Source organism: Camelus dromedarius, chromosome 4 (genome assembly GCF_036321535.1).
Source record: "Camelus dromedarius isolate mCamDro1 chromosome 4, mCamDro1.pat, whole genome shotgun sequence".
NCBI classification, from domain to species: Eukaryota; Metazoa; Chordata; class Mammalia; order Artiodactyla; family Camelidae; genus Camelus; species Camelus dromedarius.
Window position 1 is genome coordinate 11,300,805 of NC_087439.1, and position 26,813 is coordinate 11,327,617.

General features: G+C 46.7%; 2 protein-coding genes across 2 annotated transcripts in view; one reads left to right on the forward strand and one right to left on the reverse strand.

The window, feature by feature from the left end:
* The window catches only part of CFAP221 (cilia and flagella associated protein 221), a 79,464-nt gene extending 73,082 nt beyond the window's left edge, over positions 1-6,382 (reverse strand). Inside the window, exons 1-3 of the mRNA XM_010979402.3 lie at positions 6,238-6,382; positions 4,637-4,822; positions 2,319-2,419 (exon numbers count right to left, since the gene is read on the reverse strand). Of these exons, the coding sequence (XP_010977704.3) occupies positions 2,319-2,419; positions 4,637-4,775 (240 nt within the window). The 5' untranslated portion in view covers positions 4,776-4,822; positions 6,238-6,382. The remainder of the gene's footprint in view (positions 1-2,318; positions 2,420-4,636; positions 4,823-6,237) is intronic.
* Positions 6,383-21,138: 14,756 nt separating this feature from the next.
* Positions 21,139-26,813, forward strand: part of SCTR (secretin receptor) — a 70,134-nt gene continuing 64,459 nt past the window's right edge. Inside the window, exon 1 of the mRNA XM_031451270.2 lies at positions 21,139-21,237. Within this exon, the coding sequence (XP_031307130.1) occupies positions 21,154-21,237 (84 nt within the window). The 5' untranslated portion in view covers positions 21,139-21,153. The remainder of the gene's footprint in view (positions 21,238-26,813) is intronic.

The following is a 26,813-nucleotide window of genomic DNA, read 5'->3' on the forward strand; positions in this document are numbered from 1 at the left end:
TATCCATACCATGGAATATTATTTGGCCATAAAAAGGAGTGAAGTACTGATTCATGCTACACACTGAATGAGCCTGAAAAACATGCTAAATGAAAGCGGCCAGGCACCAAAGATCACATGTTGTGTGATTCCACTTTAATGAAAAATCCAGAACAGGCAAATCTATATTAACAGAATGTGGATCAGTGGTGCCTCGGGTTGGGGCGGGGTAGGTAAGGGAATGAGAAGAGTGAGGGGGCTGGGGATGGGTAATGAATTGCTCACTCACTATGAACAATGAACAATTATGAATGACAATTATTGTAGATCTATCCTACCATAATCTAACTAGCAAATCTAACAACCAGGAAAAGTAAGTTCCAAAATGAATGATTAACCTTGGTCTTTGATACTGTGTTCTAAGAAACGTGTCCTTGTAGGTTGAGGGGGTAAAGTTCCTAATCACAGTTTTAAATCCTGACCCTTTTCCAGAGGGGAAGTACTTGGCATCTAATCAGTTCCTTTCCTGATTCTCTCTCTACCCATTTTGGGTGTAAGGACTCACGGAAGCTGCATTCTCTGTTCACTGGGCTTGGCCTCATAGAACCTAACCTCACTCCTGACAGCTTTACCATTTGTCAGTTTCCTCCAGCAATTCTCCTCACTCTGAAAGTGAGTCAATCACAATAATCAAATTCTAACTTAAAGCCACTCTCCCTTCTGAGCAAGACAGACCGCACTCTGTCTATGGAGTGTGTAACTACTTTTACTTTAACCTGAGCACCAACCCCTACACTCCATGGCCTTCCTCTTGCCTTCTGAAACAGCCTGCCTTCTGAAACAGCCTTGCACTCTGAAACAGCCTGCACTCTGATACTGGGGCATGTATCTCGCTGAATAAATTTACCTTTACTCAACTGTGGCTCATTCTCGAATTCTTTCCTACACGAAGCCAAGGACCCACACTTGGAAGGGCATGTCCCAGAGACTTATCCGAGACCTGGGACATGGCCATCCTCTCACTCTGCATTTTTCCTGTATCAGTACCTGCTCAGAGATGTCTTCCCTGATCCAAGTCACTCTACCACTTTACCTTCCTGGCACTTCAACTGAGATTGTTATTTACTTTTTCATCTAATATATCTATTCACTCTAAAATGTAACCTCCATAAAAGTGGGGACCTTGTCTGACTTGTTTCCTGCCTGTGTTCCAGCTCCTGGAGTAGTGCTGGAATATTAATGTGCATCATAAATGCTGCTGAATAAATGAAAAAAAATTCTATCTTAAAATGATCCACTTTAAGACATGGCTTCTAAGAATGCACTACTTCTGAAAGTAGAGACTCTTGTGGTGGGAGGGGGACATCACATACAAGGCCAGAGTCTCAGAGAGCCCATGTGAAGAGAGCCCGCCTCTATCTACCCAACTCCAACACATACCCAGAGGCCAGTTTGGCTCAGAACTAGGGCCCAGTCGGAGTAATTCTGATGCCCTGCTCAGTGTGACTCAGGGTCATGGTGAGGTCACTGAGATTGCAGAGCTGATTTAAATGTTCAGGTTCTTTTAGTGAGGGCGTTACGAGTGCTGCAGTCAGCCCGAGCCCACCCTAGTCTGAACATCCAGGTCGATGAAGGGAACCTGCGAAGGACTGGACCTTGGTGTGGCTCTGTGGTGGACTGCTGTCACTACAGCTTCAGCCACTTCAAAGTCCATCCTTTCACCTGTCCCTTCAGTGAAGCTGACCTCTGCTGTCTCAGATCCGGCTGGAATCTCTCTGGCCAGAATGACTGATTGAGGCGAGAGCATCTCACCTGAGCAGGTGAAACGGAACCCTTGCTGGGGCCTGCCATGAAAGGGACACCCATTTCCCTGGTGGTGCAGGCGTGGGGCAAGAGTGCACTGGTTGGGAGGGAGGCAGCCCAAGAGTTCAGTCTGTCTCCATCACTTGGCAGCTCTGTGTTCCTGAGGCAACTCTTTAACCTTTTGGAATCACGGTTCCCTTATCTCTACAAAAACAGTACTACTACAACCTCCACAAAGCTGGTGTAGGAGCCACGTCGAATCATGAGAGACACAAAGCACAGTTCCTGGCCCCTCAGAGTCACTCCGCAACAGCATCTGTTTGGAAAGAGTGCTGGGAGGAGCCTTCAGCAGTGCGGAGGGAATTTGACTAAGGACACTGATGCAACTTGAAAATCTCTCATCCTACCTTTCTGGTCCAATTTCCACCTGCACTTCTACTGATCATGCTGCTCTTTAAATAAATGAGTAATATAAATGCAGAACATTCATGCCATTTCATTCCTATGATTAATTATCCCACTCCGAAAGTACCTACCAGTAGCTGTTGGTGATGTTTTTCTACTTGACAGCCTCCAAAATGCAATATGCCAGGTTTTGCCTGTATGACCTTGTTATTCAGAAGTTGTGCATAAATCTCTATAAAAACAATGTAGATAAATATATCATGAGATTAGACATAAAAAAATATTAAATGGAAGATGATCCTATTAACATGGGCTTCCTTTAATTTAGGATACTTTAAGCATATGAATGTTTCAGACAGAGGATAACAGCTGTCAACAAGATGAACGATCTGTTCCAAATGAACTGAACTGCGTTGCCCTCTCTCTCTTTTCACACATCACTTGGGAGCTACCATCATCACAGTACAAATTCACATTTATTGTTTCTTACCTATTAAAATAATTTGCTCTGAACACATTTGGTATAAGTCTTCATAATAAAACCCAAGCTCATCAAGACCACAAGCCCTGTTTTTCTGTATAGAGCTGTTGCTGCTTATTAGAAATGAACATCCACTTCAAAGAATCCAAACACCAAGGGTTTCATTTTACTACTGTGTGTTTAACTGTTCTGATTTGATTTCCTAACTGAGTTACAGTGTGATATAGAGTAATCCTAAAGCTCTGAATAATCATCGCTCTGGACGGTAAAGCCTCAAACTGCTCTTGTCAAGTGAATGTCTTTTTTTTTTTTTTTTTTTTTTTACCTCCAGTTTTGAGAAGAAGGTTAAGACAGCTGAGCTCACAAAAGTGTCCAGGGCTACAAAACTGATACCAGCAATTCACTGAGCAAGAGCTGAGACATATGGAAAAGACGCTGGAACCCACTACACAGTCACTTCCGCGCCTTCCGTGCTTGGTGCCAGGCGTTCGTTTATAATCTTCATTCCAGTCCTATGAGGCAGGTGTTCTTTCCATTCTGTACATGAGGATGCTGAGACTCAACAAGGTTGAGCAACTCACCCAGACCTGGCAGTTAATAATCAAGCCCATGCCTGTCTGATTCCAACCAGCAGACTCTCTCCTTCAATACAAATGCACTGTCCAGTTTCCGTGATAACCTTTCACCTTTGGCCATATCCAAATCCTGTGAGCCCCAGACACCCTGACCCCATCCTTCGAGCACTGTGATTCTAGTATACATCTGAACTGGGTGTGAAATTTGGTGTCTTTACTGCTCTCCAGGTGACTGGTCACTGATGATTTTTGCTACTCCCCAGCGGATGGGTCGTCAGCTTCATGCCAAACTGAAGGGCTGGATTAGGGGAAGGATGGTGCCTCAGGGAACTGCGATCTCTGTTGGCCATTTGGTAAATTTTCAAGTATTGAAATTAACATTATTTGGTAATTTTTTTTTAATGCTAAAGATTTTGTTTTTGTTTTTAGGACCACAAAATAGACGTAAAAGGAGCATTTTTCTGTCAATGCCCAGAAACAGTCAAGTATACCAACTTGCGCTCAACGTGTTCTACAGTGACAAAAGAGCCCCACCATGTACTACATTTCCAGACCTGGCCATGAGCCTTGAGTGGTGAGTGAGAAGCAACCTAGTGACTGTGGAGAGCTGGACACGGGGCAGCAACAGCCGAATGCCAACCCTCCACTTCGCTGTGGCACCTTGGGGGCTTCATTTGACTTTTCTGAGTCTCAGCTTCCGCAACAGTAAGAAATAGAATGTATCATGATGTTTTGATGGATTCAGTGAGAAGAATGGAGGTAAATGACTAGCCTTATACATAACAGCTTGAGGATTGACCAGGCTTCCCAGGTTGAGGGAGGTGCATGGAAAAAATGCAAGAAGGTGTAAAATGCAAGTGGTCTTAAAGGAGCAGGAGTAGCAGGCGTGGCTGGAGTTGGGGACAGGAGAGGCACTGGGTGGGCAGGTTCAGATCAACGGCAAAGGGGGCCAAATGCCAAGCAAAGGAATTGAAACTATTCTGTTTGCAAGGGGACGCCTGAGAATATTCAAGCGGGATAGTGACAAAGCCAACCTGGATTACAGGAAGGAGCCTGCTGGGTGTGAAGAGCAGACCAGAGGAGAGTATGGCCAGGGAGAGGGACATGTACAATAGTCCTGGTGACCTGCTGAGGGTGCGGAACAAGGCAGCGGGGACAGAAAAGAAAGGTATTTGAGGAAATGGAAGCAACAGAATTTGGCGACTAATTTACACCATCTATCTAGCTAAGTGGATGGATCTTAATAGAACCACTGTTCTTAATAATAAAAACTATTATGAGCCTATAAAATGATATAGATAAATCAGCCCCTCAAATTCCATTAGGCTTTCTGGACTTTGGATCCCCTGGGAAGACGTGAGTTGTAAAGCAGATCTATTTTCTAAGCACTTACTTGATTCTAGGAGGTAATTTGGTACTTCTTTTCTTTTCTTGGGCTCTTCCACCAGGCTCCTTAAAAGGAGGGGTGACATGTTATGAAATGGTTCTTCTGCGGTCTTTACTTCTCTGCTGGGGGTTTTCACTGCTGCCATTTTATCATGAAAAATGGAATCTTCTTTTTAGAGCCAAATGTCATTTCCTGGGAAGAAAACAGTAGTAGTATAATCATTTCCCAGGAAACCCCCTTGACCAATGTACCTCTTTTCACTGTGAGGTTTGCTGTGGCTCAGGCTCCCTCTGCCTCCAGTCTCTCTCCTGGCCACTCCATTCCTACACACGCCGTCCCAGTTAATCTGGCATCACACATCAAACCAATGCTGAGCCATTGTTCAAACCCCTTCTGTGGTCCTTTATTCTCAAGGACTTTCCCCAAACTGTAGTCCTGATGCTTCTTGAGCTGTTAGTAGGGGTTAGAAGGGAAAAATAAAGGCTCTCACAGATAATTAAGTTTGGAAAATGTGGAAGTACACAGTTAAACAGGGCTCTTCTTTCTGAGATTTCTAAATCGGATTCTTAGAAGTACGTGAAGTACAGGAAACCCTTTAACATTTGGAGACCCTGTTCACAGGACACTGGCATTTATGAGCCACCTTCCTGGGCCTCTCACTGGAGAGATGAGGTGGAGAAGCTATAGGCCTCCTCCACTGCCACTGAGGGTCCCCGTGCCTGTCACACCCTTTGCCAGACTGGCCTTCCCTTCATATACTCATCTTAAGTTCCACCTTCTTCATAAAGTCTACACTGATTCCAATACCCATTAACATTCTTTAGCAATTATTGCCTCCACTACTCATTTGGCGTTAATAATTTATTGCCTTGTGATGGCACTTTATAAATCCCACACGTCTTTATATCTTCCATAGCCAAGCCTCTAATCTTGGGGAGCTGTTCTGTGAAGCCCTTGAAATTGAATGTAAAATCATGTGTGGATCTTTATGTGCTTTTTTTTTCTTTTGAGAAGGCTCATAGCTTTATTATCGTTTTAATTAAAAATTTTCTAAATTGGAGGTACTGAGGATTGAACCCAGGGCCTCCTGCATGCTAAGCATACGCTCTACCACTGAGTTATACTCACCCCTCAAGAAAGCTCATAGATTTAGACTCCCCAAAGAGTCTACAGCATTAAGCAAAATACACCGACTACAGTTAAGAAGGTGCTTAATAATCATTTTCTGAAAAGTTTCTCCTTTCCCCTCCCGGCCCAGCCCCTCTCACTAGCAGCCCTACTCCTCAGCACAGCTTCCACCTCGCCTGCTCCAGGGTCACGGTCCAGCCCCTCCCGTCAAATTCCCTGCCTGCACTCCAGGCAGGCACAATGGCTAACCGTTCTCACCCAAGCCCCTATCCCATGTCACTCAGCCTCAAGTGAACTGTCCCCCTTCTCACACATCCCTATACTCGGTTTCGTCACCCCATCCTCCAAGGTGCAGGTCCTCTCACTCTTGCCAAAAGCCTGTTCCCCTCAGCACCTCTTTACTCTATCCCATGTTAGGGGTTAGCAAGACCCCAGGCCCACGCGCCACCCCCATCCTCATTTAACCCTTTAGACCCCACCTCTCCTCCAACCCCGACCCAGGCTGACTTCCGGCAGAACACCCGCTCGGGGTTCAGGCTGCCTCGCAGGTCGGCGGCCGCCACGGGGGCCTTCCCGGGCCCGGGTCCCAGGCCCCTCGCACTGGAGCGGGTTCCCCGGCGGGAAGTCTCGGGCCCCGCCACCTGCCGGGAGCGTCACCATGACGACGCAGACGCGCTCCCGGCGTCGCCGCCCGGACGCAACCAAACTCCCCAGAGACGTGGGGAGGGGTGGGGGTACGGGCGGTCGCGGCTCGAGGTCCAGAGGCCGTGGGTCACTTCTGGGGACTCGGAGCAGTCTTTGGGGACTGAGGAAGAAGACATAGAGGGACTTACGAGGTGTAAGACCAATGAACTTTCGAGGGGAAATGAGATAGTTGGGAGACGTATACACTGTACACCCTGAGAACAGATCGCGGGAGAGTGGATCGCGGCGGGCAGAAGGGGGCGGAGCCTACCAAGCTCAGTGGGTGGAGCTTCCCTGACTGACTTTCAGTCCTCGACATCCTACTTAAAAAGTTTGGGTTAGGCTTTCTATTATAATAAATTTTAAACATATACAAAGGCAGACAGAATAGTATGATGAACCTTCAACATCCACCTGCAACAATGATCAGATCATGGCCAATTTTGTTTCATCTATACCTTTCCTCTACTCCCTGTATTTTTTTTGAAGAAAATCCCAGACATCATTTCAACCATAAATATTTCAGAATATACCTCCAAAAGATAAGGGCTATTTAAAAAAATATAATCACAATACCTTTACCTAAAAAAACACAATAATTTCTTAACATCTTCAAACACCTGGTACTCAGCTGACATTTATATGTCATAAGATTTTTTTTTAGTTTGACAGTTTGAATCATAATTCAAATAAAATCCACACATTACAATAGATTGATATGTCCCTTAGATCTCTTTTAACCAATAGATTCTCCCTCCTTACCGTTTTAGCTGTTGTTGCAATTTATTCATTGAAAAAACTGTTTCTGTCCTAATACTGATATGTAGGGGTTATTAACCATGAAACTGGTCCAGCTCCTCAGACTTCCTGCCCTGTCTACTCCACCCTGCTAACCCATAAACATTATTCTTTACACAGACGTCTCCGGCTTCTCTCTTCCTAGGAGCTGTCCTTGGCTCACTCCCTCTTTGAATGACTTGACATTTGCTTGACATCATGTATGGCTTCATGTTGATAAGAGATTATAGTAGGAATCCAATAAGGATACCTTCCCTTCCCACACCCACATCACTTGCACTGCATATGCTTTTGTTTTCTCCCCACTCCCACTGGGAATGATCATTTTTTCCCATCTTCCCATTCTCCATTTCCCTTCTTCTACCTACCACCATCACTGATTAAAAATCTCCCTGTTTTTCAAGGCTATCACTGGAGATGGTACATCCTCTACCCTTCCCTTAGCCCTCCAGACCAGAAGGACTGTTTCCTTCCACTTTGTTTTGTCATCTTTTTCCCGCACTTTTAATATACAGAATCCCTCATTATTTGTGTGCTTTAAGCTGCAAAATTCTTAGGAGGAGAGGTGCTTTATCTTTGCCTCTACCACAGCCCTTGACACAGCTCATTGTTCATTGTGATTACACAGTAATTGTAGGCCAAGTGAGTAAAAAAAAAAATAATTTGCTTATATAGTATATTGCTTTAGTTCTTTCTATTTTGTTGCCCCAATAAGGTTGTAAATTTCAGAACAAGGATTATGTTTCCCATATTCCCAGACCTTTCCACTCACTATGATTGAGCTGAAATCATCAAATGCTTGTTTCCATGCACTTTTTAATGGATACTGGGTAATGCTTTTTGATTTGCCCTTAAGTTTTCAAGTAAGTTTGCCAAATTCCCTATTTTATGTGTAAAGGTATATAGATAGTTAGGTATGGAAACAGATATAATACGTAGGTCTCGTACAGTCAATTAAGCAAATGGCGTATTATTGTGTAGTGGACACCATTAGTTGTCTACTTCCACTTTCTTACAAACAGAACCCCAACTTTGCTAAAGCTTCTCCTTAATCCCCAGTTCCCTAGACCGTACTTCCAGCAGTAGATTCTGATTAGTCTACACCAGTCGTGGAATTGCCAAACCTCTTGCCCACCACTGATTTATGATTGAGTATATTACTCAGTTCTGGCCACAGAGAAATTAGGAAAAGGCTTCTGGGAGACTTAGGAAAAGGCTTCCTTTCTCCTAAGTAAAAGACATACATAGCTAACAGTATTTTTCTCTTTCTGGACACTGTGGTGTCCAGAAGTGACTCCTTGGAACTGTAGCATCCACCAGAGGTCATGAAGGGCCCTAGTGTTAAGGTGAAGGTGAAGGAGGTGAGGAGGATAGCAGAGCAGGATGACAGGAAGAAGACTTGACCCAGATGACATCACCTCACTTCTCAGTGTTCGGTACCCAAATCCTTTCTCTCTTTCTTTCAGCTAAAAGCATTTGGACATACAATGACTTTTCAACACTCACTACTCAAATGTGTAAACTGTAGCATGGAAGCTTGGTAGAAATGTAGGACTTCAGGTCACCTCAGACCTACTGAATCAGAGCCTGCATTTTAATAAGGAGATTCATGGACACATTAAAGTTTGGGAATCACTGAACTGATGCCCTACAATTCCAGCTGTTTTAGATAATCAATTGTTTAATCAATATATTTATGTATTTCACATTGATTTCACTTGGCATTTGCAATGAGCAGAATAGAAGGGTACCTCCAAATGTTCATCCACAGATGACAGGATAAAGAAGATGTGATATATACATATAAACACAATGGCCTACTACTCAGCCATAAAAAAGAATAAAATAATGCCATTTGCAGCAACATGGATGGACCTGGAGACTGTCATTCTTAGTGACAGAAAGAGAAAGAAAAATACCATATGATATAGCTTATATGTGGAATATTAAAAAAAAAAAGGGCACAAATGAACTTATCTACAAAATCAAAACAGACTCACAGACATAGAGAACAAACCTATGGTTACCACAGGTAAAGAGGGTGGGAAGGGATAAATTGGGAATTCGAAATTTGTACCTCTTGGGGAGTGATGGACATGTTAGCTGTCTTGATTGTGGTGGCGGTTTCATGCATGTATACATCTCTCAAAATTCATCAAATTGTGTGTCTGAAATATATGTAGTTTACAGTACAGTAATCATACCACAATAAAGGTGTTTTTGAAAAAAAAAAGAAAGAAATAAACTGTCCAACAACAACCAAAAAAAAAAAAAAATACAAGGTTATCCCAGCCTCTGCTAAACTAATGCAATGAAGTGGGTGTGACAATGGGCACAGAAGCTGTGAGCTATAAACCTAGGTAGCACAGTGGGAGCAGTGAATTTCTGTGCTTAAAATTCCTTGGTGGCTTCATATTGCACAGAAAAGAACATTCAAAATCCTTAACACAACCTTCAAGGCTCTGCAGGACCTGAGAGCCGGCCCCTCTCTCTGCCTGCTGTCTCCACGGCCCCTCTGCCTGGTGAGTTAAAGCTGGCTGAAGAGTCCTTGACGCTCCTCCCACGGAGAGTTGGGGACCCTGTGCCCTCCCGTTGAATCTGGGTGGATCTGTGACTGCTCTAACTGCCCAGCCCAGTCCTGCCTGAATTTCTAACCTCCAAATTCATAAGATAAAGTAAAAATGGTTGTTGTTTCAAGCCTATCAGCTCTGGGAGAGATGAGGCTGCAGCAGTGTATAACCGGAAATTTGGCGAAGTCCTACTCAGCCTAAGGATCCCTTCCTTAGAGGGGTTTTTCCTGGCTTCCCTTTCTGAGTAAGGTCCCACCCCATTATCCTCTCTCCCAGCGCTGGGTTCTCTCTGTTCAATGCACTTATCGTGGTGTGTGGTTCTAGACGGACGGCATCACCCCATCTGTCTTCCTAGATTATAAGTTCAATGAAGTTTGACTTGTTTACCACTGTATACTCATCATCTTGCACACAGCCTGCACATGGTGGGACCTCCAAGATAAATGTAGAATTAAGTCACTAATGAGTTATGCCAAGAGAATTCTAAATATATGTATAATATATACATACACAATATGTGTGTGTATACACACACACACACACATACACATGGGGTGAGGGCGAGGGTATAGCTCAGTGGTAGAGCACATGCTTAGCATACATATGGTCTTGGGTTCAATCTTCAGGTTCTCCATTTAATATATATATATTTGGAATATGGGCAATATATTTATATAGTTCAAAATTCAGGAAGTAAAAATTTTCCCTCCTACCCCATCCTTAAACCTCCAAGATTCCCTTTCTTAGAGGTAACCTGTGATACCAGGCTCTTTTTTATCTTTCCAGGCATATGCTATACATATATAAGCAATTATATGTGTGGTTCTATTTGTAAGCAGTTCACCCCCTGTTTAAAAGCCCAAATAGGTCACTCTTTTGTCTTCTTTTTTTAGCTTAAAAATAGATCTGGGTGATCGCAAAACCATGCCCCATAGAGTTAACAGAAGCTGATAACTAATAAAAATTCTTGAACTTGTCTCACAGAACAACAGATAAAGGAACAGCTCGTTAAAACCCCTTTGCTTATAAACTGCCCTCATTAATTGTTTGCTTTCCTTTCCCTCCCTTCCTTCCTCCCTCCCTCCCTTCCTTCCTTCCTTCCTTCCTTCCTTCCTTCCTTCCTTCCTTCCTTTTTCTTCTCTTTTATTGCATACCCTCTTAGCTTTACACAGCCCAGTTATTTTACAGGAAATTGGAGTCAGCTCCTGCCCAGAGGGAGCTGGCTGGGGCTGGGTGGGACCACTGATCCTAAAACTGAGCCTGCGCAGAGGTTTGATGAATGGCCTGTTGACCTCAGAGGACTGGAAAACTCCACTACAGATCATGCTAAGCGCCTCCATTCTGAGTATGCAGAAACATGTAACAGAGACACTCCTGCACAGAATGACGATTATCTCACCTTTCCTCTACCTCCAATCACCTTTGCTCACGCCTAAGACCACCTTGCATAACCCATAAATATCCTAAGCCCCTCCCTTTGGGGAGGTGGATTTGAGACTGGTCCTCCCATCTCCTCCTTTGGCTATGTGACAAATAAACTCTGTGCTATAAGCTTGGGTGTCTCAGCATCTAGCTTGCTGTGCGTCGGGCAAACAGACCTGGTTCAGTAATCATCACTTCATATCTGTACATAAAGTACCTCCTCATTCATTTTGGGGGCTGCAAATATTGAGTAATTTATGTAACTGGTTCCCTATTGCCAGTTCCCTATTGTTGGATATTTAGGTTGTGCCTGATCTTTGGCCATTATAACAAAGTTGAAATGATTTAGACAAATGCATTTATCATTTCTACAAGTTTTTGCATATATCAATTCATATACATGTAAGTGTATCTGTAGGAAATGTCCTCAGAGGAGAAGTTCTAGGTCAAAGAGTCTGTGTATGTGTATTTTTGGTGGGGGAGAGGGAATTAGGTTTATTTAGTCATTTATTTTTTTTTAATGGAGGTACTGGGGCTTGAACCTAGGACCTTGTGCATGCTAAGCACATGTTCTACCACTGAGCTATACCCTCCCCTGTGCATGTGTAATACTGATAACTACTGTTGGGTCACTTTTGTGTTTCCTTTCCTGTAAATCCATGTCCCTTACTCATTTTTCTGATGGATTCTTGATCTTTTTCATATTGAGTTGCTGGAGCTCTTTATATATTGTGGAATTAGTCTTTTGTTCCTTGATAAGTGTTGCAAAGTTTTTTCCAGCGCTTATATTTGACTTTGCTGTTAATGGTTTTTCCCTCACAGAATTTTTTTTTTTAAATTTTATGTTGTACCCATTATGTATTGCTCTATAACAAATTACCCCACAACTTAAAACAACCATAATCATTTACTATCTCTCATGATTTCAGTGGGACAGGAATTCAGACAGGGCACAGCAGAGATGGCTTGTTTCTGCTCCAGAATGACTAGGGCTTCGGTTGGAAGACCCGAAAGCTGGGAGGTGGAATGGTCAGAAGGTATCATCTTGCAGCTGATGCTAAAGCTGCCAGGTGGAAGCTGGGATGAGGCTCTGGGCCAAAATACCCGCAAGTGACCTGGACTCCCTCACAACATGATCTCTGGGTTCCAAGGGCAAGTATCGCAGTGGAGAACCAGGTTTAAGCTGCATTTCCTTTTATGACCTAGCCTGGAAAGTTGTGCAGCATCACCTCCTCCTCATTCTGCCAGTTGAGGCCATTACTAAAATCCACCCAGCTCTAAGGAGAGGGAACACAAACTCTACCTTTCGATGGAGAAGTGTCAGCATCTTAAAAGAGCCACATTCTCTATTCCTCTGCCATTGATTGTGGATGTGAGGCCACAGAACCACTGTAGCCATCTTGCCCCCAGCCTGAGCTTAGCCAACTCAGAAGAGGGCAAAGCCAAGAGGACCACGGGCAAACAGAGCCTGGGCCATGCGTTAGTCCACACCGAAGCACGCTTGTCTCCACTTTCAGTCATGTGAGCCGACACTCATCCTAATTGCTGCTTCAGCCAGTTGCTCCTGGTTTGATTATTATCTGCAGCCAAATGCATCTTAATCGGCATATCTAGACGATTTAATTGCACTGAGTTATTCTCAAAACCTCATGGCAATGCTGAAAGATTGGTATTATTTCCCCCATTATATAGAGAAGAAAATCGAGGCTCAGAGAGCTAAAGTAACTCGCCCAAGGTCACGTGGCTAACTGATGACTGAGTCAAGATTTGAATCCAGGTTTGTCTGTTGCCAACATTTTTTTTCTGAATGTCAAGCCAAATGGCCTTAGGAGGCAGAAATATGGGGGGCCTCTGGGAGACCGGGGAGCACCTGACCTTTCTTTGCTCCATCCAGTGGAGATAAGAGCATTAGCAACACTGTCCTTCAGGTATGGTTTTATTTGCTCTCTTTTATTGGATCTGTTTGAATGATAATATTTCATACAAATATTCCAAAGGAGGCTGACAAATGGAGGAGGACAATAAGAAAAGTAAAGTAAAAACTGCTTTTCTGAGACAGCGAACCCCCATTTCCAGTGTAAACAGTGAAGCTGGACCATAAAAACCTCATTAAAATGTCAGTGTTATGCCTTTGTACTTCAGCACTGAATAGGAAATCATGCGTGCCCCATTATTTATGGTTCATCAATAATACATTAGCTTGACTCCCAGAAGAGCTCACATGCAGGAGAGAACAGACCTTATTGTTTGGTTTATTGAGCAGCTGAAGGGGCAGAGCAAGTTTATGTCATGGGTGTAGTCATTTGGTGAAGGCTTAGACCTGGGCACCCCTTCCTTCCCCAGTGCGCCCCACACTCCCCCACCCCCAACCAGACCCTGTAGCTCAAGTGTCACTTTCCTGAGAGGACTTCCTTAAGTGTATGTCAGGGCTCTTTTTGCTACAAGTGACAGAAATGAAAAGTTACAAAAAATTAAAAATTGCCTATCTATCTGTCTGTCTGTCTGTCTATCTATCTATCTATCTATCTATCTATCTATCTATCTATCTATCTATTAAGAGAAGATTCCATCACAGCTGCACGTAGGTGCCAGAGGACGGTGTTAGGATTTAGTCTTCCTTTGTCTCCGGGATCTCTCCATAACATTCAAAGCCTGCCATCTTGCTCCTAACTTGAGCATGGTGCCAATACCTAGGTTTTTGTTGGTGCCTCTCCTATTGGCCCAGCTTTTGTCATGTGCCCATCCCTGAACCAATCACTGTGGCCAGTTGGTGGAGGTGACGCTCCTTGCCCAGGTCCGGTTCACATGCTCACCCGTGGGCTGCTGGTGGTGAAGGCCCCAGCCAAGCCACATGATCTGAGAGTGGGGGCTGGGAAGGGAGCTCCTTGTACCAGAAGAAGAGGGAACGGAGGCTGGCCAGACACAACCAACACATGTCTAGTAGGTCGAACCTTGTAAAATGGTCAGTATTCAAGTGTAATTCACCCACAAAAATGATGAGTGATGTGACTCAGCCTACGACGTTAACCCACAAGGCTCAGTCTGGTCCCTCAGTACATGCTCCCATAGAACTTATCACAGTTTATGGTATCTGTTGAACATTCTACAGTGGCTTACTTCAGCCAACCAATAGCTTTGTTAAATGTGTGGCTGTGCAAGCTTCTAAAGTTTTGACTACCAGCCTCAGGCATCTTTCTATGATTGATGGTGCAATCGTAGCACCATGGGCTTTGTGCAGACAGTTTCCCCAGGCCTCTATCATTGGCACAGAACCTGGAACAGAGTAGGCGCTCGATAAATATTCATTGAATAAATGTACTTAATTTAAGTTCTCCAACAAGTGTTTATTTCTATTGGAAACAGGCAAATATGTGTGTGTGTGTTTGTACCTAATTTCTTGTTGGAGAAGTGATACAGGAAAATGAATGTGGGGTGAGAGGATGTCCATGTCCCAGGTCTTCAGGCTGAGTCCCTGGGATGTGTCCTGCCAAATGTGGGTCCTTGTCTTCACACAGGAAAGAATTCAAGAGTGAGCCACAGTTGAGTAAAGGTAGATTTATTTAGAGAGATACATACTCCATAGAGTGCAGGCTGTTTCAGAAGGCAAGAGAAGAACCACAAGGTGTCGGAGTTGGGTGCTTAGTTTAAAGTAAAAGTAGTTACACTACTCCATAGACAGAGTGCAGTCTGTTTCACTCAGAAGGAAGAGTAGCCACGAGGTGTGGGGATTGTTCATTTTTATGGGCTCGGTAACTTCATATGGTAACAAGTGAAAGGATTATTCCAACTACTTTTGGGGAAGGGGCTGAGGTTTTCAGGAATTGGATCACTGCCCACTTTTTGACCTTTTATGGTCAGCCTCGGAACTGTCACGACGCGGGGGTGGGGGGTGTGTGTGTGTCATTCACCATGCTAATGTATTACAATGAGCATATAATGAAGCTCAGGGTCTACTGGAAGCCAAATCTCCTGCCATGTTGGTGTTAATTGCTATGTTACTTCTTGAATGGCTGTGCCCTGCCCTCTTCCTTCTTGTCTCAGATGTAGTTACAAATAAGTCTGCAGCCAATCAGGTGACCCCTTCCCACAAAATGAAGAAATGAATGAATCAGGTTTATTACTGAATAAGCATTAAACCAGTCTCTGATGCACATCACCGGCAATCCACAAAAGAGATGGCAAAGACAAACAGAAATCTCACCCTTTTGTATAGCCAGGCGGATACAATCCATTGCACATATGCTAGTTGCCTTTACCAAAGGAAAAAGAAAACTCCTATCTTTTTGATGAGCAGGGAACTACAACTTGGAGCCGAGAACCTGGGCTAATCTCTCACAGCATTAGGAAGATGGTGCACCATCTTGCTCGATGTTCACATTTCAAATAGAAGCTTCCAGGACCTTCTAGAAAGACATTCCTAGGATGCAAAACTGGTGAGAGGCTTATCCAGGTTTATAGAGATTTACCTCCATCTCAAAGAAACAGAGGGGATTTATACTCTTTCTAAACGAAATACTGGAAAAAAGAGAGAGAAGACAAGATCTCTTTCCCTTTTGACACCGGGGAAACTTTTAAATTTAATTTGGGGGAGGGGGATTTGCACTGCAGGAGAGGAGAAATCTTATTCACTCTCCCCTCCTAGGTTCAACGGCTGAAGCTTGCAAATCAATCTGATAAAAGACAGAGAAAAAAGCAGTTTTAATTACTTACCTAGGCATCGTTCCCAAAAGGAAATGAGAGTCAAAGAGGCGACCAGATGATTGAGGTTTATATACCATATTAGGCTTAAACAAAGGAAAAGAGAGTTTGGGGCTTCCGGGTGGGGGAGGCAGGCTACGCAGGAGAGGGAAGGAGCATTATGGTGAGGAGGTTTCAGACAGGCGTCTCTTAGCTGATAAGCATTGTCTCCTGGAGTAGCTCTTTTCCAGGTATATAGATTTTTCACAAATAGAAATTTCCTTACAAAAGGGCATATTTATTCTTCATTTGGGGGCAGTTCCGGGGAAGAAGAGAGCTTTTCCTGTGTCTGCGGGTTCTCAGTTGCCTTTAGCTCAAAATTGTCCTTATGGCAAAGTGGCATATTTGAAGGTGACAGATTCTGGTGCCCTTCAGCCCTTAGCCTTTATTCTACTTCACTGGGGTGATAAGAATAGCTGTATGAAACCATCAGAGAACAAGTTACCCTCAAACCAAATACAGGATCTCCCATCCTCAGGGTAATAACTTTAAAAATTACTCTGATGAGAACTTGACTTCTAGTGTTTGGGGCGGTCGTGACTTAGGTTTGGATGCCTCACTCCACCTCCGCAGTGTAACTAGGAGAAAGGGACTAGACTTGAGGCCTGAAAAATCACCAAAATCAAAGAGATGGCCCCCTCTCAGTCACTCATGGGGGTTCTAATGAAATGTAGAGGGCGGACATACAGTACTTCCCCACAATCACCCTAACAGTATCTATGGTCTCACGTTGTCCTCCAGGATCTTCTTGCTCTCCCATCAAGAGGTGGGGTTTATGTTGCTGCCCCTAGAACCTGGGCAGGCTTTGTGATCGTCTTGACAACAGAAAGCAGCAGAAGTAGCACCGGTGACTTCCGAGGCTGGGTCATATGTCACAGTACAGTTTCCACCCGCTCTCTCTTTCTTGGGACAAGCATCTTTGAGACCAAGAGCCACTATGCAAGAAGTCCAGGCCCCCTGAAGCTGCCTGACGCCAAGATCATGTGGGGAGAGCACCTAGAGACAGAGGTAGACAGTGAGGAGCCCCAGCTGCTCCAGCTCCAGCTCCCTGAGCCAGCACATCTTGGAGTGACTCTGTCCGACTGCAGCCACGTGAGACATTCTAAACCAGAACTGCCTGCTGAGCCCAGGCAACCCCTAGAACTGTGAAAGGATAAGAAATAATTGCTGTGGTTTTCCATTACTAGATTGGGAGGTAATGGGTATAAACGTGATGGAAACAGCTGGGGCTCAAAAGACCAGAGTTTCAGTACCAGCAATCCCACCTCCCCGCTGTGTGATCTTGAGTTACAGCGCCATCAGTCTCAGCTTCTCCATCTGTTAAATGGGTAGAATGATATGATATTTCCAGGTGGGGTTGTTCTCCTTTTGCCTCATCTCTCCCAACTCTATTTTCTAACCTCTCTACCCAGGAGGTTAAACTCTGTGGACAGTTTCTCCCCAAGTTGTCTGCTTTGTCTCCGGCTTTGGGCTGGGTTCAGCCAATGGAAGGCATCTCCGGGAGATTCAGGGGGCAGAAGAGAGGTCAAGGTTTCTCTCCTCCCACCTGACCCCCTTGCCAGGTCACTTTTGACAAGGGCTGCCTTCCTCTGTGGTTAAGATCCTAAGGGTGGCTCCACTTCTGAGGGCAGCTCTTGCCAGCTTTGGGGAACACTGCTTTCTCTCTTAGAGAAATGTTATAGAAAAATTATTCTGGGGGCAGTATATAACTCAGTGGTAGAGCACATGCCTAGCATGCACAAGGTCCTGGGTTCAATCCCCAGTACCTCCATTAAAAATAAATAAGTAAATAAACCTAATTACATACCCCTCCAAAAAAGACAAACAAAAATTATTCTGACACTTGTTAAACTGATAAGGAAGACTTTATTCAAGAAGTTATGATAAGGGTATTGTAATAGGGGAGAGAGCTGGGGCTCAGCTTTGACTACAAGAACAATCGGGGGTTTATAGCCAAGGAGCAGGGTGAGGGTGTCAAGGGATGCAAGATTACTAAGAGGAGATGTGGAGTAGGGAGATTCTTGCTAAACTGACTTAACAGCATTCTTGCTCAAGGCAGGACAGGATTTAGACATCAAAGATGGGGGATGAGGAACTTGATGAGATATCAGGGGTGATCAGATATCAAGGGGGGAGGATTCTCAGTAAACAGAGGGCAGGATCCTTGCAGAGGATGGGCTGGGCAGGCCAGAGACAGATGGGGCCAAGATCAAAGCCTAGTCGAGAAGAGGGCTCAGAGGACCCTGAGTAGAGTTTGGTCAGGGAGGGTCTTTGTCCCCCTTCAGACCCACTATTGCTGACCCTTGGGCCCTCCCATGGCTTGTTGGTCCCCTTAACCCTGCCCACACCTCTGCACACCATCCTTTCATTAAAATCCCTTCCATGAAACCATGCGAGGAATGGGTACTCTCTCTTTTGCAAGCCCCTGAGTGCTGCTGCTACCTGCCCATGAAATTGTTTTGAGGATCAAATGAGATGATTCATGCAAAGAGCTTGGGAAACCCTGATGGTAAGGAACTCATCCTCATGATGGAGAGAAATCCTTGTACAGTGCAAAGGACACAGGAGCTTTGGGCTCAGTCCTGGGCTCAAATCCGGGCCCCACCCCTTGATGTGTTATTGGGGGCACATGCTTATCTTCCCCAAGCCTCAAGTTCCATCATATTAATCAAGGAAAGTAAATCTCTCTCATATATAGTCTTGGAGGCTTGGCGATGATAACAGTCCCCAAATGATTAAAAGACTCCCTTGCACGTGGCAGATATTCAATACATCATTAGTTCCCGACCCTCTTCCTTCCACCCCTGTTATGAAATTGTTTTCTCAGGCAGATGTTACAAAGTCAGTAGCTGCATCCAAGGCTTGTAAAAGGGCCTCTCACAGAGCTCTTCAGATCCTTTTTTCAGTACTCTGAGAGACAGAGCCTCCTATGTAAGGAAGAATGGCTTGCCACAGGCCAGAAACTTATTGAATTGCCCAGGACGAATGTTTCCCTTTTTCACTGGAGATGGGGAGGCTCCAGTTTAGAGCACAGATTGCAATTTGTATTGTTTTCCCTTTGTCTCTTCATTAAAAAAAGCAACATAGAGAGTGGTTACAGAAACTATTCAAGCAACATGAAAGCCTATAGGGTAAAAACGGCAAGTCTTACTTCATGCACTTTCAACTACACCTTGAGGGAGTTGAGGTTTAAGGGACCCAGTCAGTAACATTTTTCTTTCCAGCCTGAATCTTGAACTAATTGATAAATAAGATTAAGACAGATGCGGCCAAATATCACTTTTGTTGGTGATAATGTTTGTCTTGGAGAATGTGGTTTATACTTGCGGGCCAGAATTAGATAAACGTCCACCTGCCACTGGCCACACCGGATTGAGGCAGTCAGAGCCTTGACCTCCAGTGACAGCCTGGCCCAGGGCTATCCAGTCACAGGCTCTCCGCAGGTGGGAGTGCCATCAAAGGAAAGATGCATGCGTGTGCGCGCATGTGTAGAGCCTCATGCCATCCTTATCCCAAATGCATCATTCATGCAGAGCTTGCCTCACCTCCGTGTGTGGGGGGAGGGTGGAGAGGGAGGGGATTAATGAGCGGGTAGAGCAAGGATGATTATACTAATGGCTGTTCTCCATGAAGAAGGAAACACTGAGGGTGGAGCTAAGTGTACCCTTCCACACACGTTACCTCCTGTTTTCTGTCCCTGGAATAGAGATTCTACAAACATCCTTGCACATATTTTATGGGCCCTCGGGTAAACACTTGTGTAGCAGAAGTTCCTAAAAGTGAGTTAGTGGTTACGTCTACATTAGGCTGACAAGTGCTGAGCACTGATGGTGGACCTGGGATTGCTGAAAGCATTTTTTCCCCTTCTATTTCTGCCGTGACTTACCAGCCTCACCTTCTCAATAGCCTCTTCAGTTAGGGAAGACAGCTAAGGGCTACCGCATGTTATTTTAACAGCTGCTTAGCAATCTGAGTGGAGATCACTCACTTAGAATCAGGGTCAGCCATGGGAGGGTAGATCCAGGCTTTCCCATCTGATCTTCTGAGTCACCCACTCCTGGTAATGTCATTGATCTTCTTCCACCCTCAGTGCCCTCCTCTAACAGGCATAAAATCACCTAGGGGTTCAGGGAGAATTCAATGAGCTTATGTACTTAAAAGTGCCCGGGAGAAAGATCGAGAAGGAGAGACAAAAGGAAAGGGAGTGGGCACCAGGGCAGAGAATGAAAAAAATTGGGTCTGCAAAAGCCACTTGAGGGTGCCTTGTATTGAGAGGCCAACATCCAACCTCCAGGATATCTGAGCACTCCGACTCAGGATGAGCAGCTACTGGGCATAGCTGCCTGATGCTTAAATAACCTCCCAGGGACACCAGGAAGCGCAAAGCCTCCGGGCGGTTCACCTTCTGCACAGCCCCAAACGCCTGAGTGCACCAGAGGGTCCTCCTTGATCCCACCTGATCATCAGAGGCTTTCCAGTGTGATGGCGCTCATGGGTGTGAAACTTTCTGGAATGAGCTTGAATAACTAGTAAGGAAGAGAAATAAAGTGAAAATCGTAAATAGAGTAGCTGCCCCACAGAACAGATGCAGTAGGGATTTACTGAGCACCCGCTGTGTCACAGGGCACGAGCCCAACCTTCTTCCAACCGGAAGGTGGGTATTACTAGATGCGTCGCTCCGGATGAGAACAGCTCAAAAAGGGGGCAGGGGTGGCCCAGCCGCATGCAGCTTAAGGGGTGGCAGGGCTGGCCCAGACCTTGGAGAGGGCTCTTGCCGGACGTGAGGGTGTTGCCGCGTGGAAGGTTGAGCCCACGTGCCCTCTCCTGCCGTCCTCCGCCCCCCTCCCCGGGCCGAGCCTGCGGAAGCCGGCTGCAGGCCCCGCGCCCTCCCTCCGCCTCCTCCCCTGCCGGCCTCCGCGCCGGCCCCCCGCCAGTCGGGGCTGGGTGGCCGAGCGCACGCCGCGCCGCGGCCTTATCAGTGGGCTGGGCGGCTTAGCGCGCAGGCACCTCGTCCGAGCAGGAGCGGTCCCGGGCCCGCCGCGGGTCGGGTGGCCCAGCCATGGCTCCCCGGGGCGCGACGGCCGCCCGGGGTCCGAGAGCCTGCGGGGAACGCTGAGCTCCCGAGCGGCGGGTGCGCACGGGCAGGCGGCCGTCGGGGCGCCCGCGGGGAGGACACCCGGCACCATGCGCCCCCGCCTGCCGCCGCTGTCACCGCTGCTGCTGCTACTGCTACTGCTGCTGCTGCTGCTCGCCTGCGCCGCGCACACCGTGAGTACGCGCCCCTCCGGTTCCGCGCGGGATGAGGGTGGAGGGGGACCCCCCAGGTCTTCCGCTGAGGAGTAGGAACCCTTACCCCCATCGCCATCCATCCTCAACAACTGTAATCTATCAGCTCCTCTCCAGAAGGCCCCCTCCTCCAAAATTAAAATAGCTTACGCACCAGGCGAAGGCACCACTAGGTTAAATTCTCTTGCCCTCCACCCTACCCCCTCCTCCGGGAAGCTCCCCTAAGGTTCTCCTAGACGGAAATTCTGGAGCCGCCCCTGGCAATGCCTTTTGTGTGCTGGGCACTTTGCCTGCATTATTTCATTGAAACCTCACAGTCACCCTTCTAGGTGGAGATTATCACCCACACTTCACAGACGAGGAAACCGAATTTTGGAAAGACTAAAAATCTTGCCTCAAGAAAAGACAACTGAATCCCGGTCTATCCGCGCCAAAGCCTTGACATTTTCACACACACTGGGCTGCGAATGGGAAAACCTCCCAAAGCTTTGGCCGCAGCTTCCGAGTCTGTGATGGGACCGTTTACAGTTCCCTCCCTCCTCTCTCCTGTGGAGTTTGGCTTCCTAATGTCTGTGTGTCTGGGGACTCCTGAGAAAAGCTCATCTCCACAAACCAGGTCCAGGGAGGAGCTGGAAGAGACAAGAGAAGGCAGAAGGGCGAGTGGCTTGTTTTTCTTTCCCACAGAAACTCCAGGGCACCAGGGCCTCTCCCTGTGGGATCTGTGAATAAGAGAGTGGCTGCACCTGGACTGGTTGCATGGAAGCAATGAGGAGGGCCTGGCAGGGTGGGAAGTGGGGTGCAGATTCCAGAATGACTCCTTTCCATCAACATTCCAAACTGGCCTCCAGGGCCTCTGTCCCAAGAACTCCCCAGGGAAAGCGCTTGGGCACCCAATTACGAGTCTCCAGTCTCTGTCCTGGGCAAATCCTTCCTGGTGTCCAATGGCCTTGCCTTCTTGTAGTCCTCTCTTGTTTGATCATAAGAAAAACCTGCTCCCCAAGATGATGGAAGTGAGGGTTGACACTCGGGAGGGGCGCATCTTTCCGGCAGCTCCCTGGCATTCCAGAGTGGGGCTCTCATTCCCAGCTCCCTGGTGATGTTGGAGCCTCCTCTCCTCCGTGCTGGCGTGGGAAGGTGCTAGGGCATCCACTCATTAGGCTGAGCTTGGGGAAATGCCACCCGAGACACTGGGGAGAGTTCAAAGCCAAATGCAGCCTAGAGGTGTGCTGTTGGTGCCCAGGGATGGGAGGAAGCAGCTCCTTCTTTGTGACCCTTCCAGCCTCCTTTTTAAGTATTTGCGGTAATGCAGCGATTGTCAGAAGGAAACAACAGGTGGCTGGGCTTCAGGACTCAGGTTCAACCCACATTTTAATCTCCAGGGGACCCTCATAGTATCACAGGAATAAACAGAGGGGGAAATGAGAGCCTTTGCTTAGTTCAGTGTGTGCTTTAGAAGGATGCTTCATTATGCTCTGATCCAGTTCTCCCCTCCTTTTACAGAGGCACAAACTGAGACCCCCCTGAGAGAAGGGACCTGCTCCACCACCAGTTTGTGGTTGTGCTGGGACTAGAGCCCAGATCTCTTGATTCCCAACCCCCTAGCACTCTGTCCATGACATCCCTTGTCCTTACACATCATTTTCATACACTCATGTGCTGCTCTGTGTTACTACGAGGTGGTTTCCTGTAAGTCTTGGTTCTCTGGTTATTTTATGGGCTTATCCAGACCTGAGGTTCACACTTCTTAGTGAGAACTCCTTCTCAGAATGGAACTGACTTACTTTGGTTGGAGTTATTTCCCTGTCTATGAAACACTGGGTTGTTTTTTTTTTTTTTTTTTCTGTTCGACTCTGAGTGGTCAGACATTTGATTTTCAAATTTAATGGTATTCAAACAACTATTCATTTGGGGCTTCCTCTTGGCGGGAATCATAGGCATCTTTCTAATGGAGGGGGTGGTCATGAAGGTCAAGTGGACTGAAAAACGGTGATGGCTGATGGGGCAGTTTTCTGAGACCTCCGTAGGAAACCATGACCCCACCTCCCTTTACTGTACCCCCTCCCATGCATCTAATGAGGATTTTTACCTGGAACAATATTATAATTATTTACCAGCACACCTGTCCTCAATACACGTGCTTCGAACCTGAGCACTGGGACTTCGTCTTGTTCATCCTTTAGCCCTAGAGCCCACCACAGTGTAAGAGGGAGCTCAGTGAGTGTGTGTTGGCCGAGTGAACGAATGAATGAGTGAAAGGATGACAGTATCCATAGTGACTGTCTTAAGCTGTGGCGGTTTCATACAGCAGCAGGTAGCAGAATGACATCTTGAAAGCGGGCCCTGCTTACAAAACTGCACATTAATGTGTCAAGCATCACAGAAATAATTACTCAGGGCAGAGCTTTTTCATCCATGGCATCTGGCAAACTGCCAACCTGATAACCTTAGTGAGCTAAGTGGTGAGCGGGGCTGCTTTTTCTTTCAAGCAGACTTTCTTAACTTTGACAATTCTGGATATTGAATCTGGGTTTTCCACAAGGGATCCCCTGAGGAGAGCTAGGCCCTCCCTTGGCATGGCAGGAAACCATAGGGTGGAGATAGTGGGGGTGGGGCAGAGAGAGGGGACCCCGATAATTATTGTTGAGGGGCTGCCCTGTGCATCATGTGCCATCTAGCAGCATCTCTGGGCTCTGCCCACCAGAAGTCAGTAGCATCGCTCCAAGTTGTGCCAACAGAAAATATCTCCAGACACTGCCGAATGTTCTCAGCGAGAGGAGAGGGCCAAACTGCTCCTGGTTCAGAAGCATTGCCTCAGTGGTTGTTATGTTTCAGGGAAATGCATGAACAGGATTAATAATAGGTGTTCCCTGCATATTGGATTCAGGGCAGTAGGGTTGGCGACAGGGAATCTGAGCTGGGAGACGGAAGCAAGTGTCCCTGATGAAAACCCATTTCCAGGTGAGAAGACTTCCACTGGGAATGGCTCCCTTAGTCTTCTCCACCCTCCCTTCCTGCTCTCCCCTCTCCTCTCTTCATCACCTCTTGGTTAATGGTGTAGAAACACAAAAACTCTGGGGTGGTGGGTATAGCTCAGTGGTAGGGCACATGTTGAGTGTGCATGAGGTCATGGGTTCAATCCCCAGTGCCTCCATTAAGAAAATTAATTAATTAAATTAAAATTTAAAATTAAAAAAGAAAGAAAGAAAGAAGCACAAAATCTCCAAGCATGGGATCTGGCACATGGAAGCCTCTGGCATGTGGCAGTCCCTACCCCTTTCTGTGATGCGTCTGGATCCAAAGGCTGACAAGCTCTGTGGCACCTTGGTGAGCAGAATTTTAGAAAGGCTTGCAAAGGTCACCTAAGAGGAGCTGGCTACCGATACTTCTGAGAAGAATGTCGTTGGGATTTTTATATATCTGAACAATCGCCTTCTAATTTTCTGAGGAAGTATTTGTGGATTTCTTTTTCAAAATTAATATGACTGATGATGATGATGGTGGTGGTGGCAGTGATGGTGGTACAGTCTTCCCTTACTGAGCACTGATTTCACACCAAATACTCCTCTGAGTCCTAACCGGCACTCTCTGATCCACTCCTTGCATCGACCGTTATTACCCTCATTGGGCTGATGATGAAATTGAGGCTCAGAAAGAGGTGAAGTCATGTGTCGAGTTCCCCCAGGGGGACCTGGTGGCATGAGATCTCAGACCCACATATTCTTAACCAGCATGTGCTTCTGCTCTCAAAGAGAGGCCTGCTCTGGGTTCTGGTGCCCAACAGGCTGTCACAAATTCTCTCCCAAACTGCAAAATGACAGTAATTTCAGTTTAATCTAATCACTTTATAAAACATGAGACAGATACTGAATTACACACAGCATCTTATTGAAGGGGCTGGAGAAGAGCGTGGGGTCACGAAATCAAACAAACAGGAGGTACACTTCCCACACTGCTGGGGGGAATCCTCTTGGCTTTGGCACCCCCTTTCAGAGTTTTCATAGAGCCCCCCTCCCTCCACCCTGTCCCCAGGCCCCCCACCCTGTCATTCATTCCCTCTCATGCCAAGGGAGGGCATAGTGTCTTCCTGGCACTCCTTGATGAGAGCCCAGACTTAATGACCAGGATTAGATCTCTGCCACCAGCACGGCCCCTCCGGTGGCCCCTGACTTGGTTCCCACACCCCTGCCCTTAGCAAGTTGACGTTTCTTACCACTGACCTTCACTCAGGCTCTGGGACAACCTGCAGCACAAGGTAAAATTCACAACACTCAGATCCTATCTACTTGCTTACATTACAAACAGAGGGCTGCCCAACCTTTGTGTGGACACGAAAAAACAGGATACCCTGGACCCACCTAGCCTCAACAGTCCATGCCTGAAGATCCCATGGGGCATCTGGGGAAGGGGCATCCCTGGTGGGTCCAGCCCATCATGTGCCAGGACTCCTGAGTTTTCCAGTCTTCTCCAGAATCCCCGCGTGCCCAGCATCAGTTCCCTCACCCGTGGCTGGCAGAGGCTGTCTCTGATGTCCGCGTGTCTTTTCCAGTTTCTGACCTTATCACCTCCTCTTTCATTTTCAGCAGGCAGGTTTCCCTCCCATTTCTTGAGAGTCAAGGAATGAACTTGCCCTTGATCTTGCCTTTATCAGTGTGTCTGAATTGTACCCTCCTGTTTCCTTCCTTCGCATCTGTCTCAGTCTGCCTGGAGCTGCTGTAACAGAGTACTGCAGACAGGAGGCTTAAAGAACAGACATTTATTTTCCACAGCTGTGGAGGCTGGAAGTCCCAGATCATGGCCAGCATGGTCAGCGCTGAGGAGACCTCCCTTCCCAGTTTGCAGAGCAGGTGACTGTCTTGTCCTTGCGTGGCCTTTCCTCTGAGTGGGTGCAGAGAGAGAGAATCTCTGGTGACTTCTTATAAGGACACTAACCCTACCAGATTAGGGCCACCCCTTATGACCTCTTTTAACCTTAATTACCTCCTTATGGGCCCTGTCTCCAAATAGAGCCAAATAGGGTTAGAGCCTCAATGTAGTCTTTGGCGGGGTGGGGTGGGGGGGGGCACAAACATTTGGTCCAAAACACCACCCGAGAGGTACAGAGGCTCTACTCCTGCCCACGGCCAGTCCCTACAAGGTGCTGGCGACCCCTGCCCCAGCACGCTCAGTGACTTGTCCTGAGATGACACGTGGCAGCCACTGCACCCAGAATCCATTGTCTCCACCTGACTGGCTTTTCCCACCAGCTGGCCCACTTGCCCAAGCCTGTCCAGCCAGGAGGTACAGGGCCCTCCTTCGGCACTCCGGGCCTTCTGGCCACGGTTCTACCTCTGCCCCTTACGGCCAGCTTCTTGGAAAAAGTGTCCGTGATCATTGCCTCCACTTCCGGTTGTTTCTCGTCCTGCTGCAACCTGGCTCCCGCCCCACCACGCACTAACATCAGTCTTACCTGGGACCCGGGTTTTGCCACATTCACTAGACACTTTTCAGTCTTTGTTCAACCCACAATGACCACGTGATTGATGACATTAGGAGTAATGACATCAAGACAGCGGGCATAC